The sequence below is a fragment of the Petromyzon marinus genome, chromosome 23 (assembly GCF_048934315.1).
Source record: "Petromyzon marinus isolate PM22_M1 ecotype Great Lakes invasive population chromosome 23, UKy_Petmar_22M1.pri1.0, whole genome shotgun sequence".
In the NCBI taxonomy this organism is placed as follows: Eukaryota; Metazoa; Chordata; class Hyperoartia; order Petromyzontiformes; family Petromyzontidae; genus Petromyzon; species Petromyzon marinus.
Genome location: NC_133689.1, coordinates 4,123,957 through 4,147,071, shown reverse-complemented (window position 1 = coordinate 4,147,071; position 23,115 = coordinate 4,123,957). Strand labels below are relative to the sequence as shown.

Genomic DNA, 23,115 nt, shown 5'->3' with positions numbered 1-23,115 from the left:
TTGGGATCACACAAACACAGGGCAGACCCCAGCACCTGCGGGCCAGGTGCTGGGGGCCAGGTGCTGCGATCACTTTGTGCCGCACAGGGGACAGCTGCCACTGGGCGGGGGGGGGGGGGGGGTGTGCCCCCTTTCAAATGCGTTGTACCGAGCGGTGACGCGGTTGCGTCCTGAGAATAAGGACCCCCCCCGCACCCCCCCCCCCCGCCCGAAAAACTCTGCCCCAAAGTCCACGCTTTGAAGAAATTTCAGAATGTCGACAGGAAACACAGAGTGCATGTTAAAAATGATAACGTTTATTAATGACCGCAAACTATACATTTTGCAATAAAGTTGATCTGTATATTCTGACGGCTGGTGCATCTGAAGTTTCCGTGTAAACTTGTGGTGTCTAAGAGGGAATGGACTGTGCATTCCGCAGTATTGGCTATAAGCACACTATCGAAGCATAGGATATCCAGTACAAACCTGGACAATGTCTAAATCGTGCAATTTTTTTTATATATACGTACGTATGTTTTTTTTTTCACTTTATCATTTTTGCTTTAAACCTTAGCAATAAACAAGTCCAAAAACACCACTTGTGTGAACGCAAAACAAAGGTCCATTACGTAAACAGTGCACATCAGTAACACAAGCAGGCAGTTACGACTACTGTAAACCTTGTAAACCAGCATATATGGAATGTTTAAGGTCAGGCATGTGGGCATAGCCTGTGTGTCCGTGTGTCCGTGCGCGCACGTGCGCGTGTGTGTGTGTCTGTCAGGCAGTCAAGACACCGGTTTCGTTGCCACTGCCGCCACAGCTGTCTTCGTTCTACATCTGTAGAGCCTTCAGACACACGAAAGCTGACGTAAGCATGCCTGAATTGACTCGGAAGTTTACTTTTTTAATTCCACCCCCCCCCCCCAACTAAGATTCGATGCCATCTAATAAATTCGCCTCTCGAGAGCAACCCTCCCCAAAATTGAGGGCGAGAGATTTGGCCGCCAGGTGGCCGAGATTGTGGGATCGCGAGCGGATCCTCGTCGGGGAAGTGGCCGGGGGCGACCTGGCCACGGCATCTTAAGTTGCCGTCGTCCAAGCGCCTCCTGCCGCACGAATAACCAATGCACGGCAGGAGCATGCCCAGTAAACATCACGGCAACGGCATATGGAGCGGGGAGCATCTTTTGGAAATAGGATCATGGGCAGCAATGACAACGACAACAACAACAAACTTTTCAAGTGATTCAAGATTTGGTCCGGGGGTAATTGCCCCGAGACGCTTCCGCTGGCAGTTGTCTCTGCGTGCGAGCGCCGTGGTGTTTATTGGATTCATGTTCGTTGCGTCAGAGGCTTCATTCGCGAGGCTTGCGTGCCGTTAGTCACTCGTAAATATTCGCGGCTGCGGCGCCGGTCAATATGTAATTGTCTCTCCGGCATTAGCGTTTAGGCTCGTAACAGTTTATCGTAACGCAAACTCGAACATGTCAGCAGCTGAAACGGCGTCGCTATATTATCCGTAAGGACAGCGCTTGAATTTTAAACGCGATAAACAAATTTGTATATCCGAATTCAGATTCTATTCGATTTTGTTTCTCTCTCGTTTCTTAATTGACTGCCAACGCGTATAGACGATGACTGATCCAACCTACGCATACATAGCACGTCAACTACGCACACACAATGAAACAGCATCAGTTTTTTTTTTTTTACGCAATGTAGTCACTGCACAGGCATGTTCAGGTTTTAACGTGTGTTGCAAATAGGACAGTTCAGCCAAACAGTTGCTGTTACCATCACAAATACAAAACAGGGCTTATGTGTGACTATTACAATTATCGATTGAAACCCCCGCCACCACCCCACCCACTCCCCCATCGTGAATGTTTTTGTTTACGCCTTCGAAACAACGGCGACAAAACCCGCAGCGCGTCACTAAGCCTGCCTGCGGACGCCGCGCGTTAAGACAATTTTTTTGTTTCGGGCAGAAACGGGCTCGCAAATTTGTACCGCCGCTAGAAGTGCGGCGGCGACGCGACACGTGCCACAAGTTCTGGGGGGTGGGGGGGGGGCACACTTTGGCTCCAGTCTAACCACACGCGTGGCGGGGGCCTGGCGGTGGGCATGCGCGTGGTCTGACACGCGTGTGGTTGGACACGCGTGACCCCACCACGACCGCCTCCCCACCGCCGCGGCTCCACTACGGACCGACTCGTCGAGAACCGAAGATCGATTTTTGTTTTTTGGTCTGTTCCCCCCTCCCTCCCCCCCAATTGGACGAGCCCTCGGTCGTGCTAGCAAGCTGACGCTGGTGGGCGGCTGAAAGGCGTTTTATTTTTTATTTTTGTTTGTTACTCTGTGCGTGGAAGGGAAGCCCTAAGGCAGTGCAAATTAAAATCTGGCGGGGGCTCAGGCGAGGTGTGTCTGGTCAGGACACTTACCGGCGGGGCCAGGGCAGAAACTAAGTGTCCGCGCAGCGGTCTGTCCATGGGCTTAAGCCCGGTCAGCATGGAGGCCAGCGAGGACACACGCGCTTCTCGCTCAAAGCCTCCGTGGGAACTGTCGCGAATCACAACGACACTGTGCTTGGATTCACGCTGACCCGACAGCAAGTCCCTTTATTTATTCGTCCGCGTAATGTATTCATGCGTTCATTCATTCATTCATTACCAAGTGTCTTGAGTTTAGGGGGGGGGGTTTGTTACTTTTTTTTTGCAAATCCGCCACCGCTCGTTCATCCAATTGTTCTATTGGCATGCAGCTGCAGAGAGAGAGAGAAGGGAGAATTTGGCTCCCATTCTATGACACCGTGGCCGCGGCCCCCTGGCACGAGACGTTGGCAAGATGACCCTCGAGTGATTTCACGGGCCTTTGCCTGATTTCTCGTCGAGGATCCGTCTGGCCAGCACTTGCCTGGGCTAACAGCTCGCAGCGGTTGCCGTGCGGCGCGCCTGTCCACTCTGCGCGAACAACAAAAATCAGCCTCGCTCGCGGGCAAGGGGTGCGTTGAGCGCCGACGGAACGTGTGGCCGTAACAGGTGGCTGTAGCTGGCAACCGGGCGGCAGGTTGATGGAACCAATCTAGGAACACGTGCGGAAATCCCGGCCTCGTCCCCGAGCGGATGCGGGTGACGGCGATTTGAGCGCGCTTAGGTCACCGCGATGCCTCCGCTGTGAGAGCCTCTCCGAATGTCAGAGTTGCGCACAATGCTTTCGCGAGGAATAACGTCACCGCTGTCACACACACGCACGCACGCGCGCGGCACACCGGAAAGCCTGCAAGCAAGCGACGGCACATCGTGAAATGCACACCGCGGAAATCACTGGGCATGGATAGAAACAATGACAACAACCTCGCTTGCCTGCAGGGATCGTTCGCCCACCTCTTTTTGGTAATGCTCACATTTATGCGGCCAAAATTGGGGCTACACACACACACGCTCCAACTAGGACTAAACGTCTAACTCGCATATTAACTAATCGAAGCTGATGTTAGTCTAACTACTACCGCTAACTCTAATCTACACGCAAACAAGACGTGACTTGCAGATAAATATTATTATTGAATCTTGGCGGCATAAACTGAAGTATTACCAAAATCGCTGTGTTTCATTTTTTAAATCGTATTATTATTATTCCCACGTCCACTGTTAAGTTTGTTGACGCGGGTGACTGTGTCGCGTTCGTTGATGGGTTGCGGCAGCTATCGCGCGTTCTGCCCATCGCGATGATTTTCTCCACCCTCCCCCCACCCCGCCAGGATTAGGTGAAGGAGAGAATTGCATCTCACGACGGTCAAGACGGCTGTATTCTAGAGTGTACGGACTCCCAGCGGGCGACAAATCCAGTTAGAGTGTAGCTGCTGCAGTTTATTATTTATTTATTATTATAGGAGTGACACAAAGTTACAATCCGTACACACGACGACAAATCGCTCGGGAGAGGTGGGTTCGTGTGGGTTTGTATCGTTCTTAGCCTTACAATTAATAAAGCATGTTTTGGTCCATTTTACAGTGTTTCACGGACAACGGGGATCAGTTTCTTTTAAACGGTTGCCATTTTTTGGTTTTTATTTTTTTGTTAGGTGTTGTTCTCTTTTTTCGTAGCCACCTGTGCATTTTTTTATTTTTAAAGTATTTTTTTTCTTTTTTTTTAATCATCATTACATACATGTATGTACAAAAATATAGTGCAGGCAGATGTGAGCGAAATAAGCCAAAGGAACAAAATAAACTCCCAAAATAATGTGTGGGTGTGTGTGTCAGCTACGAACGCAAATAAATACGTCTAAATATCGGTAACGTAATTAATAAATAAGTTTTAAAATACGAAACTGAAAAAAAATGTCAAAAGCCGCGCAAAATTCCACGGGGGGGGGGGGGGTGGGTGGCGGAGATGGGGGCTGGGTGAGGTGGGGGACAGTGATGTCCACTTGACAGCGCTACGAGTAAGGTGACCGGTGTCTGGGTGCCTTTCTTTTTTTTACTTTCAATCCTAAAAGAAATACCACCGCATTCGGCTGGACTTTGGCCTGACCCTCTGCCTATACTTGGGGTACTTTCTCTTGCCTAGGACGGTGGACAGGTATTTTTTAACGGCCATTTGTTTGCGGTACCGGCTGTACAGGTCGGTGAATAGTCCGTCCGAGTGGCGCTTGGACGGTTCGGCAATGCTGCTATCGTCCCCGTCTTGCACCGAGCTGAAACAAAGAGGCGGGGCGGTGGGGGGAGGGGGGACGTAAGGGGGAGAGCACAACGCCGCTCAGACATTCGCTCTCACGTCGCTTTCATCCTCGGTCTTATTAACGTACGCATATTTAACAACAACAGCAGCAGCAAAAACAACTACACGCCCCGATACGGTTAAGATCAACCGCAGGATCTGGCAGCGCGAGAGAGGACGGGAGGAATGGCGAGCAGCGGTAGCATCAGCCGTACCCAGCCTGCGGTGACGTCTTGTCCTCAACATCTGATTATATATGCACGCACACACGTGGCCGGTCGTGAGCCACCGATGAGGATTGTAACGTAAGAGAAGGGCCTAATGGTGTCGTGTCATTATGCGTTGCGTGGCGAACTGGCGCGGGGCGGTGCGTCACCCCTCGTGAGAGAGAAGCGTCTCGTGGAAGATCGCAGCCGCCGCTCCCGAGACCGTTGCTATCCACGCACCAGCGGGCAGGATTTTCTGAAAGGGCCACGCCGTCGAGACATGTCCCCCAGCCAAGATGTAAAAATTCCCGGTTGTCATCAAGTAAAAATATATATGTAATAAATAAATAAATAGGGCTTGATTTGAAGCTTTCGTGACTGCAGGGATCCATACTCTTTGGTTATTTCGGTAAAGTCACGTAGTTAGAAATAAAATAAAATTAAACAAATCACGGGCCGGCATTTCTTTTTAAGTGTGGCCGTGAGTGACCCGGCTGAGACCATCAACTCGCTCTACTTGAGGGCCCGCCTTGACATATTCGATTTTAGATTCGATTTATTTAAGCGGCGAAATGGCCCGACATAACGTCTGGGCTCAATTTTACGTGCGCGCTGATCGCGGGCGCCTGGTTGAGACCCGGTTTCGAAATCAGCATCTCGGTAGCCTGTGGCTCGGTTTGCTCTGACCTCCCCCCCCCCACCGAGGCAAGCCGGGGCCACCTCTGCGGCTCGCTGATTCTCAATGGGAGGCAACGCGTGAACCGCCTTGTTAGCGCAGCATCGGGGTGACCCGAGCGTTCGTGTCAACGCCGCAACCCCCTGGCCCTCACATCGGCACCTGCCCAGTTCAACGGCTCAAGATGACGATGCTAACGAAGACAAATCTGGGGTGAACGAGGAGTCCGTTTGGTGGCGAGATGTTAACTACCTCGCCTGGTATACAGGAGGTCGTGAGTTTGATCCCGACCTTGACGCCTGCTGTATATGTGGAGTTTTCGTGTTCTCCCGGTGGTCGTGTGGATTTTTCTCCGATTCCTCCTGTTTTTCCTCCACATTTAGAATCAACATCACGTGTTTTTAAAGTATTTGGCTGCTATAAATGTCCACGTGATCAGCTACTTCGTTGAGCTCTCATTTGTGATGGGCAGGTCGCTTCTAAAAAAGAGCTATACAGCTCAGTGGGCCTTACCCGGTAAAATAAATAAAACAGTAAAGAGTTAATAGACATCATGGCTCGATTGGTTAATCGTTTTTAGGGCGCCCATGTCTCCCGTCTATTCGGCCATGCATCTGTCATATTATTACAGATGCTCTTACGATGTATGGTTCTGTCTTAATTAAGTAATTTGTCGATTGTTTATCTTCATAACCTATATATGTCTTTATTCGTCGTTCCTGTAGGTCTGCCTCGTGACCTCCTTCCATCGGGCGTTCGACGTTTCACGTAGCTTTAAAGTGCACTTAGCCTGGCACAAGCCCCGTGATGATGTCGCCGCCACTTAGTGGCGAATGGCGCTTTTTGTTGTTTATTTATGTAAGCTGCCCTACGTTGCGCCACGCCGTGCACCGTTGCTCTGCAATCGATCGCTTTGTCACCCAGGTCTCCTTTGAATAAAATAAAAGTGCTTTTCATTGTGCCCTCACTTTCTCTGAACAAAGACTTTGATGGATGGATGGATGGACTGTGCCCAACTGTCATCGTCTTGGCACGTCCCACCCCTGTGCCGCTATAGCGGGGAGTTGGGGGTGGGGGGGTTGTGGTGGCGTGCGGCGGGGGTTGCTATTCACCGCCATGGACGAAATCTCGCTCACGGAACCGATAACGGCTTTTGTTTGCTCGCGACAGATAACCCCATGAAACGGAGCGGACGAACGTGCGTGCGGCGCGGCCAACGCGTTCCCAGGCGAAGTCGAATTGCCCCGCTTTGACCGGGATGGATGCGGCTTCTGGATATGAATTGAGTGGCGCTGACAGGCGAGGGCGAGACAGGCGGAGGTCTCTGTCTCTTGCCACGCGAGAGAGCTCTCGCACGCACGCACGCTCGCACACACACACACGCACGCACACACGCGCGCAGTGCGCGTGGCGATGGGGAGGTTCAGAGGAATCTGTTCGGGCTGTCGCTCGCGCTGTGAGAGATTAAAAAAATAATAATAGAAAATCCGCGAGGTGATGCGTGTCAGATTGTTCACGCAAATTAATTCATTTAGTCATGCTTTGTTTTAATTATTGAAGGGGCTTTTGTTTTTTACTCTGTGGCTACTGTTCGGTAACTTTCTGGACGACGACTTTTAAAAGTGGTTATCCGCAAAAACTTTATGAAAAATGTAATTCTCGTCAGGCCCCATAGTGCAGTGCACATTCCTCCAACTCCAACCCTCTCTGTCTCCCTCACCTCTTTATGCGCTATGCAGAAGGGCCATTGGCCCAGACCATCGCCAGTGGTCTACTTTACTTTTTAAGGTCACGGTGTCATTGACGAATGCGTTGAGATTTGCCAACGCAGCATCAGCAAATAGACCGTTCTTAAGTCATTGATTGGCTTCCTTTGCCTATCTACGTCACGGCTATCCTCGCCCTGATGTCCACCAGTTAGATACGTGCACCGCTGTCTCACTACCCGTAGACCTAATAATGATAATAGGAGCTGCTCACAAGTGGCCGACACGATCAGGGTAGGTTTCTCCAGAAATGCGATGTCGTTTCTGTCCTCGGGACGTTCTAGGGAAGAGAGATGCGGGTTGCATTGTGGGTACGTCACGAAAAATTGGATGGGGCACTCTAAATGCAAAAGCGATGATCGGGTAACATCTTGGTCAATTTGTTCCCATTAACAATTGACGATAATACATGTATTATGAGCAGCGGTTGTCAACTTGGCAACATGCCTCTCTTATGTAATGTTTGTCCCAAAAATAAAATGTTTTTTTTTTATCTTAGATTAAGGAAGCTATTGCCAACATTGCCTCAAACACGACCCTTTTCAGATGGTGACCGACCTTCAAACAGATTAACCAAGTCCTTATCAAAATCTTATTGACCACAATGCTTAATTATTCCAATTGGGGAATTTTTCATCGCTCATCACGTTATATTCAAAATCTAAACAAGAGAAATTTCACATATCACGGGCTTTCTTTTATTAAACTGCCATGCGAGCGCCTTGCAGCAAAAAAACACTCGCATCGCAAAGGTGCGCGGTCGGAAAGTCCCCATCGCACCAGCTAATTTCTCACATTTTGCCCCATCCCGCCAGTCTCTTCATCGACTTTGCTGAAGGTCTCGCTAGGAACGCCCTGGGCTGGCCCTCAGCGCTCTGCAATCGGAGTTGAGGTGTGGGGGGAGGAGGGGCAGTGCTCAGATTGTCCACATTACCGTGTCCGAGGACGACAGCGGGACTGACTTTCCAAACGTAATGGAACCTGAAGTTCATTTAGCAATCGGTCAACCAGCTCCTCCAGTACTTTTCGACGCTTGTAGCGCCTGATTGTCAATTTTCGGGTGGCGTTGGTGGTGGTGGGTTGTTGGTGGTGGGCGTTCAGTCTCCAATTAAGGGATCTATTTAAGTTTTTCTACACGTCTGTACCCGAACATCTACAGCAACAACAACAACAACAAACACAAATTGCCCTTTCCAATTGACGCACCCGAGGCAGATGTGGGTGGCCGTGTCGCACCCTGTGATCCCGTCTTACGGGAGTCTGTGCGTTGTGCTTCAGCAGAGGGCTCCAGCTTTTGCGGTGTTTGTTTTGTTTGTTTGTTATTTGTTCAGCGACTCGGCAGCACAGCGAACTTCGTTCGGATGATGAACAGGAGAGGCCTCAACTGCGTTCGTCATTTCCCGCCGTCCTTTAAACAGATATATTACCAGCACTGGGCGGATGATGCTATAGGGCAGCGGCTATTTTCCTAAGACCTTATTGAGGCTTTGCCCAAAACATCAGTATCTTTTTCTCGTGTTTCTGTGAGGACGTGTATTTTATGCTTTATTTACCAACACATGAATTGAAGAAGAGTGGTGCTCCGAAACGTCAGCCGAATACATTTTATTTATTCCGTAGCAGTGAATTATTGCTGTGTTACAGTGGTTAATTAAGGCACTGGGGATATAAACCTGGTGAGCTGAGTTCAATTTTCCCAGTCACAGCGAGTGGTATCTGAACAAATCCGAGGCAAACCCCCTTCATGAACCCGTATTGACCTGCGAGGTGAAGTATGGCCAAACAACTCCCGTGATCGGCATTTAATATCTGAGGGTTATTACCTTCGTGGTAAGTTCCCATTCATGCATTTATTACAATGTATACCTCCAACTAAAGCTGTGCAAAATGGAATATAACATGGACACACACACAGTACTACCCAATATATGCACAGTGCAATATATAACAAATTGTCTTCGTTTGAAAAAAATATATATATATCGATGAGAGATGGTTGGAGGCACGCGTGAAGTGCAGGGATACGATGAGGATATTGCCGAGGTGAGGTATGATGCCGTACCAGAAGCTAGGGCTTTCAATAGTGGAGGGCATAGTGGGTGGGATGGGGGGTTCCGGGGCCAGGGGCACACCACGCCGTGTGGTCACCGCAACGCCTTCGAACTAAACCGTAAAAATGTACATCAGACCCCGTGACGTCGAAGCGAGGCCACCCCCCCCGCCCCCCCCCCCTCCAAAGTGCAGGGCCCGGGGCGATCGGCCCCCGTTCGCCGTACCCAAGGGACGGCACGAATCTGAAGCCCGTATAGCGTCACGACCTCTGATGCACCCCCATGCCCCCCGACACACACATTCATCTGTGCCCTCCCGTGCGTAAACAGGACTCTTCCTCTTACCGTTTTCCTGCAATTAATTTCCTCAATATGTTCTTGGCCGCCTTTCTGCCGTAGTACTTGCTGTAGAAATGGGTGTAGATGGAATCCGCGTGTCTCTCCGTTCTGTCGGGGGAATAGAGAGGGGTGGGGGAGGGATATATACTGTGTATAAACAAGAGTAACATTTACGGGTAAGGTCATTTGTGTTCTGTGACATTGCATACGAGGCTGTGTGTGGAGAGGGGTAGTGTAGCGGTTAGCGCGCTGCGCTACGCACCTCGCGTCCCGGGTTCGATTCCCCCTAGGTCGACTCAGCCTTAGATGAGTACTGAGCCTGGTCCGATGTGTGAACATCGCCACTGGGGAGACAAAGGCGGCCGGGCGTGGTCCTGGCCACCCACGCTCTCGTGTGCCGTGCCCGCCTTCATAGGTGCTCGCCAATAGCACTTGCCCCAACAGTCTGCTAATAAGGCTACGGTACGGGGGATCTTTGAATTTGTGTTCATATAACTGAGAGCAGTAGCGCAACCAGAGAGCTGAGTTCAATTCCGGGCCACGGCTAACATCAGTGGCGAGTGATGTCTAAATTCGGCCCAAACACCTCTCACTGTCGACAAAGCCTTGAATGAGTATGAGATGTAAACATGAGCGCTTGGAAGACAAAGGCGGACGGCGTGCAGCTGGCCACACGGACCACTCGTGTGCTGTGCCGGCCGACCCTTAATAGGTGCTCGCTAACAGGCTATACGCCAGGGGATCTTTATCTTTGTAAATGTGAACAGCAGCAAGGCGTCAAACGAGAGAGAGAGAGAGAGATATCGGATAGCATTAATGAGATACCATCCACTTACGCACGCATAGCACAGGATACGTAATGTAAGAAGATACGTGTAATGAGTCGGTACCGATATGACATAAACGCCCTTTGGCGATGACACAGCGAGTTTCGCCAATGTAATAAATGCATTGTCACGATACTATACTACAGCGATTCATCATTATTACTATTGTTATTTATGAAAGCTCTTTGACCATCCACTGCTCCAATGAAGGCCCCCGTCCCCACGCTGTGTCGGGCATTGGGGCTGTTTGACCATACTTCACCACGCCGCCGCAGCCTGAGCGAGCTGGCGTGGGCACAGGGAAAAAGGGGGAATGGATTCGGCGCGGGCTGCGGCGCTAACCGATGCGCCACCGCTCCACTCCGACACGGTGACAGAGAGCCGCGTGTGCCCAATTGCTCGCTCGCTCAGAGACGGCGCTGGCAAAGTCCTTCGCGGAGGAATGCATCGCGAATTGCGCGACTGCACGCGTGCGTAACGTTGTGTAGATTATTACGCTATGTAACACGATTTTTGTTCCTGAGTAGTAAGTGTTATTTTCTAATTGCTTATGCCTCTAAAGTACAGAAAACGGCTATTATTATTATTGTTATTATTGTTCCCCACAAACTTTGCTTTTGTGACCAGGACTTTACGTGAAGGAATGACACAAATGCACACCACGTTTTCTCATTGAAAATAGGTACATTTCAAAATATCACTGTCCTGGTCACAAAAGCAAGGTTTTTGGGGAATAATAACCCATTTTCTATACTTTTGAGGCATGAGCAATTAGAAAACAACACTTACTACCCAGGAACAATTTTTGTTTTGTTACACAGTGACCACCTCATTCCTGTTCCCCAACCCTGTTGCCAGCATTGCACGCGCAAAGGCGGGGGTTTGGGTGAATCACCCTGCGGGTGTTTATTTTAAGTCCGCTCGCTTCAACCCACCAAGAGGCTCGCCGAGTGGCGCGCGACTTCGTCTTCTTTTCCCTTTCAGGAGGAGGGGCCCTGCCAAGTTGTTTTTTTTTTCGTGGAAAGGTGGGGGGGGGGGGGCGATGAGACTGCCGCGTTTCGAGTTATTTGCCTGCCGCCATGAAAATATAAGAATAGGGTTTTCTTTTTTTTGCCCATTTCTAGAACTGAAGCAGCAGGTTGTTAAGATGTTCAAACACCAAATAAAAACCTTTTGCAAGGAATCAAGTAACTGCATTAACCACATACAGTCATTGTGGTGACCATGCGAACAAGCATGCTCTGATAACAGATGGCATTGTCTTTGAAACTGATTCGGCCTGGCCTCGTCTCACGAGTGTCAGACTTATTTCTTATTTCGATTTAAAGCTTCCGTGACTGCAGGGATTCATATGATTGGTTCTTTCGGTAAAGTCACGTAGAAGGGAAATATTAAAATAATAAAAATAAAACAATTACATTCTCACGACGTTTCGATTGCAACACAAGCAATCATCATCAGGTGTGAAAACCACAGCAAGAAAATTTGAAAAAAGTGTCGGTTTTTATTTCTTATTGTTTTATACTTTGACACTGGCAAACAAGAAGGTCCCATTTCGACGATACGCCACTTCGTTGGGCCATCATGGTGCGATGGCCAGGGCGACTACTGGAATAAAGAGACAATATAGCTCAGTTGGCCTCACCTGATAAAATAAAATAAAAATCGTGGTAGTATGCGTATGTATCTCTCAGGTCCGCTCCTGAAGCAGACGGCGCGGATTTTGTAGGGATGATTCTCCCGCAGTTGTTACTCGGGGCGGCCGTGAGATCGGAACCGCGATTCTCTACAAGAAGCGGCGAACGCGCTTAACGCTGGGCCATGTCACCGGGACTTGGATCATTATTTTTGCAGAGCGGTGGCGCTAGTGGTTAACGCATTGCTTCATCACTGCGAGTGATATCTGAATCGCCTGCCCCCCCCCCTCCCACCCACTCACCACTGCCCTCTTTACTACTAACCCGCAATGACCGGCGTGGTGAAGTATGGTCAAATAATCCCCGTGAACGTGGACAAGAGGACTGTCTATGACTATGAATGATCAAAATCTAACACATGCAAAAGCCGTTTTCTCAAATTTTTGCCCTATAAATAAAGAGGTGATGCTACGCAGTCGGTGCTTCCAAGGAACTGCGCCTATCGCTCTGTATAGCCACGTGGGAGTTCCCAGAAGGCTTAGCCAGTATTTGAAGGATGCCTTCACAACGGTTCTACCCGGGTCTCTCTTGCTCTAAATATATTGAGATGGACCTTAAGTCCCAAGCGCCCCTCGCCTATTTGCATGTACACAAAAACCCCACAACATTCATTCGCACAAGTATGCAATACTGTATTGCTGCCGACTTATCAAAGGTCACGCGCGCATACTGACGAGGACTCTCGAAATGTATTAGCGAGTTATTGGTTACGTGGTGGAGAGGGAGAGCAGGAGAGGATAAGAGGTTTGGTTGGAGTTCAATCTCAAAACGTTCCTGGGCAAACAGACCAACTACTTAGATTTCTATCTTTGGATTCGAAGTCACAAGTTACACGGTTTATTTCGTTAGCTATCGACACGATATTGATGTACAAACACCCGATGCTGTCCCGGGGGTGAAGGGTCTTCGTCGCGAAATGCGGCAGACATTTCAAAGATGCGCCATGACTGGATCGGACACGTGCTTACCAATTAACGTCGGTTACCAACAAACAAACTGCAGCAGCAGCAGACGATCATCATTAAGCCGCTCAATTGGATCGATTGTAACGCAGTGGGTGATGGAGCTGTAGGGGATGAGCTGTGAGTGAGCCGTGACGGTCTGGGGGGCCCGAGTGTGTCCATTCCCTCTCCCCCTCCATCGATCCAACAACCACCTATCTGTTCGATGTGCTTCGAAGAAGGGCCATTGCCCGAAACGTTGGCCTCGTATCCTTAAATGTTTCATGGGAAGCGGTATGCTGCGAATGCGTTCGGTCTGTGTTTGCTCGTTGTGTTCCTTGGCGCGTCGACGCTTTGCGCGCGACTGTCGATGGCGGTGTCGGGGTGTCCGTTACCTCTTCATGGCGTTGTAGAGGAGGTTGTAGAGGGCGTGATCGTCTTGTACGGGGCTCTCGGGGGGTTCGACTCCGTCGGGCGGGGCGTCCTCCCCGACGAATGAACCCAACTGCGGCTCGTAGTCCAAGTCGTTGCCCAGGCTGCTAGGAAACATGATGGTGATGGGGGATGATTTTTGGTGGTGGTGGTGGTGGTGGTGATGGAGGTGGTGATGGTGGTGGTGATTTCGGTTATTGATGATGGATGGAGGTAGCGGTGGTGATGATGGTATATACAGTATTGTGTTTGCGTAATGCTTGCTCGGTCAGAGTCATCATCATTGCAATATTCGTCACCAGCATCGGCATCAATTAGATTACCATCGCCAGCGTTTGTAAGAGCACCATCATCAGCATCTGCAGCAAATTCGTCGTCACATTTCATCGTAATTTTGTCAACCGTTATCATCACTCCATTGTTATCATCATCATCATCTTCAATTTACCGCAATTGTAATCATCGTCAATCAAGATGCAAGTGTTGGCGAGTGGCCCTATTCGTCAAATGATGGTGGCCCAATGCCCCAAAGTGCAATTAGACAAAGACCCCCCGTATAGCCTTTTAACAGACTGTTGGGGCAAGTGCTGTTAGCGAGCGCCGTTGAAGGCCGGTACGGCACACGAGGGGTGGATGCCCAGCACTACGCCCGACCGCCTTTGTCTCCCCAGTGGCGATGTCTACACACCGCACCGGGTAGTCAATTGAGGCTGAGTCGACCTAGGGGAGGTCCAGGACTAATTTTAGATAATCGCCACTGGTGTTGGCCGTGAGCTAACCCCTCACACGCTACCGCTCGCATACGTACATACATACACACGCACATACATGCGCGTACACGCATACATACAAACACACACGCATATAAACACACACGCACATAAAAAAACGTATAAACGCACACACACACGAATATAAACACACACACACCGCTGTATAATACGACCAATATTCCGTACATCGGTGACTAATAATACAATTTTACAACGCTCACATAAAACAAGGCAGTGTTGCGAGGGCGGCCCTTTGCAAGCGAGCAAAACAAACAGAAATAATGAGAGCCCCCTTATTGTCGGGCGTGCATTTTTGTTGCTGTTGCAAGTTCCCTCCTCTCGTCGCCGGTTACGAGCCGACGAGCAATCGAAAGTGCGTGTGGCCGAGAAGTCCGAGAGAGAGGAGAGAGAGGGGAGAGAGCGGAGAGCGAGGGGAGAGCGGAGCCATCAAAATTAACGAGCGTCCCAGGAACGTGTTTGCGTGCTCGCATGCATAATCGATAGCTCCTGAATTGCTGGGCAGATGTATTTGGTCAATTTAACGAGAATGATCGTTCCCCGCCAGTAGCGCGCTAATAGACGCGAGAGAAAACCAACCACCCACCCACCACTCCACAACCCACCTATCCACCCACCCACCGCGCTTCTCTGTGTAAAATGATCCGCTAACATTGTTCCCAATGACATTAGGTCCACCCTCCCACCCTCCCATCAGCCCTACAGGGGATCGCAGCTGCGGCGGCGAGAGATGCAATTACGGCCCAGAAAGGCAAAAGCGATGAAATATTCAGAGCCCGGTGCAAAGTTGTATTCGAGGCGGAGTGGAAGGGATGCGTACACCCCCCCCCCCCACCGCCACCAATGCACGTTGGGTTGCACGCAATGGCCGTGAGAGCTCCGTGTTTTTTTGTTGTTGTTGAGCGAATCTGTTGCTCTTTAATTGAAGTGAATTCTCCCAGGACATGTGCGTATGCGGAATGCTGCTGCTACTGCTGATAGTCGGACATCAATGTTAAGCAACACGCCCTTTGGCCATTACTGACCGTGCGGTGTTTTTTTTGTCGAGCCACAGAGGCCCAAATGCGACGCGAAAGCCGCGGCGAGCTAAGTTCGATTCCCTGGACGAGGCTAATACCTTTTGGCAACCGCGTGCCCTGAACGCTGTCCTGCTGGACTTCCCTTACTTGGATCGACTATCTTTGTGCGGTGTGTCAACATTGACACCGGTGGAGACACAAAGGCGGTCGGGCGTGGTGCTGTCCACACCGCTTGCTGCTCGCTTACAGCGTAATCCCCAGCGGTCTCGACGGCGAAAAGGAGGCGACCTCTGCGCGTTGTCTACCCTTTAGTCCACGTGTCTGCGTGTGTGTCTATGCATCGCTACTTGTGCGTCGTTATACCTGTGTGTGTGTATCAATGTGTACGTATCCGTGTACCTCTGTGTGTTTGTCTATGTACGTATGCGTGTGTCTCTCTGTAACTATGTAGTGTCTATGTACATATGTGTATGAGTGTACCTATGTGTGTGCCTGTCTGTGTGTGTTTGCCTCGAAACCTGTGTGTGTGTCTCTGTAAGTATTTCTGTGTCTGGGGAGCGCTAGTGGTTAGCGCACTGCGCTATGATCCCGGTGAACCGAGTTCGATTTCTGCTCACGGCCAACATCGGTGACAATTATCTGAACCGGTCCTGGGCTTCCCCTAGGTCGACTCAACCATTGTGTCTCTTTACCTCTGTGTCTATGAACCTGTGTCTATATGCCTGTGTCCGTGTACAGCTTGTATATGTATATACACACGTATGTATATCTGTATTTATACGTGTGTATTTTCCTGTGTACCTATGCGTGTGTGTGTCTCCGTGTCTGTGTATGTCTGCGTGTGTATACGTGTGTGTGTGCGCGCGTGTGTGATAGCCACGTGAGTGGGGAGCGGTAACGTAATGGTTAGCGCACTGCGCTACGAGCCCGGTGAACCAGGTCCGATTCCTGCTCACGACCAACGCCAGTTACGATTATCTTAATCGGTCCTGGGCCTCCCCTAGATCGACTCAGCCTAAAATGAGTACTTGGTGTGGTATATAAACATCGCCACTGCGGAGACAAAGGCGGTCGGGCGTGGTGTTAGCCACCCACCCCCTCGTGTGCCGTGCCGGCCTTCATAGGGGCTCGCTAACAGCACTTGCCCCAACAGTCTGTTACAGGCTACACGGGGGGGGGGGGGGATCTTTGTCTTTCAGCCAAGTGAAAGTCGCGTGCTTACCGCGCCGTTGGGTATGGAGGAACAGCCGCCAGACAGCAGGCACCGTGATAGCGCAGGGTAGCGATGGACAGCAGCATGACGGCTTGGTAAGGCAGTTTGCAAGTCATCATTCCGCGCTGCGGCAGTCACACGAGGAGAGAGAGAAGGGAAGGGGGGGAGGGGGGGAAACATGATGCACTGTTCTATCCTAGCGCACAACGGCAAGATGTTTCATGAGCTAAATGCCGATGTCAAGGTCTGCTGGCCACGGCGCGAGATCTTCAGGAGAGAAAGAGAGAGCGTTCGCGTCGTTTTGTTATTCCTCCTCCTCCTCCTCCATTGAAGGAGCGCAGCCTACGCTGTTGTTATCACGCGGTCCGTAGTTTTGGTTGCGTGGCCATAGTCGCACCCGCTACTGTGGCTTATCTTTAATGTTCAATTCGTTGCGTCTCGTTCCTCATCCGCCTCTATCGTGTCTGTCGGCTGGGGCAGGCGGCAGTCGGCCGTCGTAGTAGTAAAAGGTGGAGGCGTTTGTAACTTGAGGATACTCATCCGAGCACCGTGTTTCAATTTGGCGCCGGGCGCGGAGGGGACTTTTTTTTAAATCCCTGGCACGCGTCCGAGGCTGCGTTGAGACGCCGCGACACGAAGTGCGAGCAGGCGTTAACTCTGCAAATTCTCTCCAGACTTTTGTACGCAAGAGATTAACTCCCCGCGCGCTTCTTCGCCGTTAACTTAACCCGCTTGGCTCGTCGCGTCTCGTGATACAAAATAAGGCGCTTAGCCCCCCCCCCCCCCCCCCCAAAAAAAAGCACCTTTCAGTCGCATTTAATAAAATACACTGAACGGTGCTGTTGCTTGCTGCTGCTCTCTCCGCGATGTTTGGACTCCACGCGTTGGAATGTGGCGTGTTGCTGTTGTCTATTGAATCGTCCATTTGAACCCAGATCTCACGATGAACAAATACCGCAACTCCTGGTTTCGATGCATCGTCTACTTGTCATTAATAACGTTGAATCTTTCTAAATGTGTATTTGTGTTTATAAAAAAAACAACGTACCCATTAAGTTGATCGTAATATTAGCGTAGTGAATTTAGAAACACATTAAACAACGTTCAGAGGGATAAGCAGTTTATACAAGCAATAACTGCAGATGTAAAATATCTGTCACTTTATCTTCCAGTTAACACAAGCCCTGCAAATAACAATCCTTCCAGCTGCATGCACTGATCTCGCAAACAGAACGAGCAAATTATTTCTACAAAGAGAGAAACGCGAACCGTAATCGAGGCAGCGTTTCGGTACACAAAGCGGCCCAGTTTAATGCGTGTTGCTTATAAAAAAAGAAGCTCTAAAAATAAAATCGACTTACGTGCTTTGCTGGTTCGCGGTTTTGTCTTTTGGGCTTGCCGGTAAAAGAGAGGAACGGAATTCTCAGTCGCCGCCTTTCTCGGCTCTTCAGCAGCCAGGAGCTGTCCACAATGCGCGGGTGCTGATCGCCACGCCTGGCTCTCTGCGCTATTTGGCAGAGTCGCTCGACCCAGAGTGGGAGAGGCAGGGAGAGAGAGAGGGAGAGAGAAACGGAGTGCGAGAAATAAAGAGAAAGAATATATATCGCCCCCCCCTCCCTGTTCTTATTATTAAGCTGCGCTTCTAAACCTTAAAATAAAAGCGAGACATTTAACGCGGTCTGGTTACAGCCGCTGGCGGAGTGGAGAGGCGAGCGCTCGCCAGCGGAGTAGCCTCTTGTGTACGTCGGTCAAGGTTTTTGAATCCCTTCCCAAAGCCACAGAGTAACGTATATGTAGCGTCCAAAGACGTCATTCGTGATGTCTTTGCGCGGATGCGTGATCTCTAAACCCTGGCTTTGCAACGCCCGCGAGCCGCAGAAACCGCGTTGGCGTAGATGGTTAATGATGCCAAAAAGCGTCAGGCGCACTTCCTCGTAAGTTACCAATTCAAATAAATTAATGTCCTTCCATCGGTGATGAGTGCTGACGCGTCTGATGAGGGGGTGGGTACAGCGGCTATGGGCAGCCAATAATCGAATTTCTTTTATTTTTATATGATATTTATTCTCGCCGCAACGGGGAAAAAAATCTAGCGTTGCTATTTTTAGCATCGCTGCGCTCGAAAAGTTCAGCCTTCGTGAGGCTGACTTGCACGTGGAAAAACAAAAGTGGATTTTATTTTTTTTGTATTTCCACCATCGCTTCATTTCGGCGAGTTAAAATTTTAAATCGCTTAGCTCTGGCGCGCTTCGTTGTGCAACTCGAGAGCGCATTTTTTGCGCACTAAGGAGCGTAGAATTAATTTGCGTTTAGGTATCGCGCGAACAGCTGGGGCTGGTTGCTCGCGAAAGTTTGATATAGTTTTACGCCTTTAAGGCATGACGACGAACAAACCCTCTAACGGCTGCCGAACTCGGAAGTTTTTTTTTTCTAACGCGAATCTATTTTCGCCTTCCACGTGTACTGGAAACGGGTGTTATAAATAAAACACAGGCGCGAACGGTGTTATTTTTATATCAACGTTTTAATACAATTTGTGCAACGTGTGCATGAGTGTGTGTGTGTGCTTGTGCGTGGGGAGCGATAGTATAGCGGTTAGCGCGCTGCGCTACGAACCCGAGTACCCGAGTTCGATTCCCGCTCACGGCCAACACCAGTGACGATCATCTGAGCCGGTCTTAGACCTCCCCTAGGTCGACTCAGCCTCAAATGAGTATCTGGTGCCTGTGTGTTAAAGCATCGCCACTGGGGAGACAAACGCGGCTGGACGTGGTGCCTGGCCACCCACCCACTCGTGTGCCGTGCCGACCTTCATAGGTGCTCGCTAACAGCACTTGCCCCAACAGTCTGTAACGGCCATACGAGGGATATTTGTGTGTGTGTGTGTTACGTTGCTCCTTGCGAACAACGACTTGCATGGGCTGTGCGGGCTGTGCGGGGGGGGTGGGGGGAACCTTCATTTTCGTGTATCGGGACTTGTTCGAAATGTAATTGTCATTATCGACGGTTTAGCAACGGGTACGAGTTCGCAGGCTTGCGACCGGACCTGCGCGTCATATAAATAGCCCGTGCAGTGCGAACACCTCGATCGCGTGGCGGCGGTGATAATGACTCTGCCACAGGTACTCGCCCCGCAAAAAGGCTCCACCGGCCTCAATATAGCAAAGACGGCAAGCCGAGTCTCATTACTTGCTAGACTGCCGCCCCGGCTCGTAATTGCATCTAAATATAGCTGGTGTGGTAATGCAATCACGTGTGCGTGCGTGTGTCTGTGTGTGTGCCCCCCCCCCCTCTTCCTCCCGTGTCGTGTGTCTATATGTGTAAGGGGAGCGGTGGTGTAGCGGTTAGCGCGCTGTGAGACGAATCCGGCGATCTAGGTAGACTCGGTCTCAAATGAGTACCTAGTGCGGTGTGTACACATCGTCACTGGGGAGACAAAGGCGGCCGGGTGTGGTGTTGCTGGCCACACACCCCTTCGTGTGCCGTGCCGGCCTTCATAGGTGCACGCTAACAGCACTTACCCCAACAGTCTGTTACAGGCTATACAGGGGATCTTTGTCTTTGTGTGTACACAAGCGTTATCCGACTTTTGACAGCGGCGTCGTATACGTTTTATTATGTTTAACGAAGTGTACACAACCTGGCAGTGTATCCCGCTCCTACCTTGACGGAAGCGCGGCGTTTACTTATGCATTATTATTTGCGGTGAGTCAGTCAAGAACAATGACTTTTGTTGGCTCAGACTTTTTTTTTTCCACTAGTTGGACAGATTGAAAGGGCAGGTGTGGCTGTGTATGGTGACGCGTTGTTGATTATTAATGTACATCGAATAATATATATATATGCGCGTGTGTGCGTGTGTGTGTGTGTGCTCGCCGGCCATCGTAGGTGTTGGCTAACATGACTTGACCCCTTACGGGGAATCTTTGTCCTTGTCGCAAGGGAACGCGATGTTTTGGTTTTGGATGGTGTGTATGGGAAATTAGCAGACCGCAGAGCATCACTTTTCTCAAGTATTTATCGGTATAAGCGAATCTTTTTTTTTTCACGTGTTCACTTCGCGCAAATGTATATGCGCGCATGTTCAGCGTATGACAGTGCCGTGTAAACACCTTTGAAACATGCGGTCAGCTTGCTTTCCAAGAATTCACGCCAAACTGCGCACGTTCTACTCGCAACGTGTAGCCATATAGGGAGACACATATAGGTTTCGCTTTATTGCCCATTGCTGCCACCTATGGAAACGCTATCATCTTAACCATCAGCAGATCGCTGCGTTGATACCCACTTCAACGTGGTTCGAGATCCCCCGTATAGCCTGAACAGACCGAAGGGGCAAGTGCTGTTAGCGAGCGCATATTCAGACCGCAACGGTACACGAGGGGGTGGGTGGCTAGCACTACGCCCGACCGCCTTTGTCTCCCCAGTGGCGACGTTTACACACCGCACCAGGTACTTATTTGAGGCTGAGTCGACCTAGGGGAGGCCCAGGATCGGTTCAGATAATCGTCACTGGTGTTGGCCGTGAGCGGGAATCGTTCGTAGCGCAGCGCGCATAACCTCTACACTACCGCTCCCCACCTACACACACACACACATACGTACACATGGATACATACATCATCCACACACACAAAGACATGTACGTGACCGCGCAGCCTGTGCGTCTGTGAAATGTAATCGGGCACGAACGATTAGCGACTTTTTTTCGTGTTCGCCGGACACAATTTTTTTGCGGACTCGATAAATCGAGCGCAACAACCGCCCCCACCCCCCCACCCAAAAAAAAGTGTTAAAAAAGAAGAAAATGCGCTGCGCAGACACTGGACGGGTCAGTCGTCGTTTTCTCAGTGTCTCGGCAACGCCGCGACAGCTCACGGGGGTGGTGAGTCACCCCCATCGCCTACCGCCTCGCCCACGGAGCCGGAGGCGTTCGCCCCTCTCTCGTCCTCGCAGATTCTCGAATTCGAATCCGGCGGGCGGCGCCCTGGGATTTGCCGCGGCTGTAAATGACCGTCATGGTGGGAATTGCCTCTGCGCGCCGCCCGCTTTTATGAAATCCCGGCCACCCGGGGTTCCATTCCCGTTCACGGCCAACACCCAGTGACGATTATCCGAACCGGTCATGGGCCTCCCCTAGGTCGACTCAGCCTCAATTGAGTACCCGGTGCGGTGTGTAAAGATCGCCACTGGGGAGACAAAGGAGGTCGGGTGAGGTGCTGGCTACCCACCCCCTCGTGTGCAGTGCCGGCCTTCATTGGTGCTCACTAACAGCACTTGCCCCTACAGTCTAAGGCTATACGGGGGGATCTTTGTGTTTTGTGTGTGCGTGTGTGTGCTCATGACCGGCTCTGGTTTAACAGCAAAGGTCTCACTCCGAATCAGTCGAGCGGCAATGTCTTTTCATCTTTTGCGTAACGCTGTGTGGAAGCTACCTGGTCTGTCGCTCCGCACGAAGCTTCAGGTCTTCTCGGCCACGGTCATTCTCTCCCTTCTCTACGCTTGCGAAACGTGGACCCCCCTAATGGAGCATCTTCGCCGGTTAGAAACATTTAGGCTGGCCTGCCTACGATCCATCCTGGGTTTAACCAGGCTGGATTGTGTGAGGAGCTCACGAATCCTTGAAAGATCTGGGCAAAGTCCCATCGGTGAGCTCCTCCGGCAGGCAAGGCTGCGTTGGCTGGGTCATGTAGCCCGCATGCCCAGCCATCGCATGCTTAAACAGCTTTTGTTCGGCAGAATCGAGGGGGCTAAACGGGCGCGGCACGGGCTAGAGAAGACATGGAGCGATGTGGTACAGGAGGACGTGGTGCTGAGTGAACTTGCCGATGACTGGTACCAGCGGTGTCAAGATCGGCCCCTGTGGAGGAGGCTCGTGAAGGACGCTACTGGGCAGTTGGAGGCAGTGGCCTTCCAACAACAACGGAGGGCGGAGGAGCGACGCTCACAACAACGAGCGGAGCGCCGGTGGCTAAAGCACAGCAAGTTGGCAAAGTAGGAGGCACAGGTGGTGCATCAGTCAGTCATCTCAGTCAGTCGACCCGTGGCACCTGGGTCTGCCCCGTGACCTCCTGCCAGCGGGCGTTCGACACCTCACGTGGCCTCAAGGTGCACATGGCCTGGAACAAACGTCTTGGTGACGTCACCGCCACTTAGTGGCGAATGGCGGTTGATGTTGTGTGTGTGCCGGTGGCGTCGGGGTTCAAATTTGCCAAGATTGGGATCACTCGTTTTGGGATTACGGCGATAGGTCGCTCCGTGCTGGCAGACGGTACCTCCGATGAGCACGGTTACCTGCGTACGGTGCGAAAGCAGTTCACCGTACAGACACAACGATACCCCTTGCAAATTAGAATGATTCTGATCTCTTACAATACAAGATACTCTACACTTCTTACTAGAACGCCCCCACTACAAATGTTCAAATACCCTGACTGTGACTACCCTGGC

General features: G+C 50.8%; 1 protein-coding gene across 4 annotated transcripts; it reads right to left on the bottom strand.

The window, feature by feature from the left end:
• Positions 1-274: 274 nt before the first annotated feature.
• On the bottom strand, positions 275-18,625 carry LOC116945199 (uncharacterized). Of its 4 annotated transcripts, XM_032959474.1 has the most exons (8): positions 18,027-18,622; positions 16,675-16,790; positions 13,606-13,749; positions 9,752-9,853; positions 7,570-7,635; positions 4,601-4,684; positions 2,427-2,544; positions 275-831 (listed from the first exon to the last, which is right to left on the bottom strand). In XM_032959474.1, exons 2-8 carry the CDS (start codon positions 16,782-16,784, stop codon positions 817-819), a joined length of 639 nt encoding a protein of 212 aa, XP_032815365.1. In that variant the 5' UTR covers positions 16,785-16,790; positions 18,027-18,622; the 3' UTR covers positions 275-816. The 4 variants fall into 4 exon arrangements, with proteins under 4 accessions (XP_032815365.1, XP_032815362.1, XP_032815363.1 ...); XM_032959471.2 differs by having other exon boundaries at positions 275-2,544; positions 18,027-18,625; XM_032959472.2 differs by having other exon boundaries at positions 275-2,544; positions 13,606-13,746; positions 18,027-18,621.
• Positions 18,626-23,115: the final 4,490 nt, after the last annotated feature.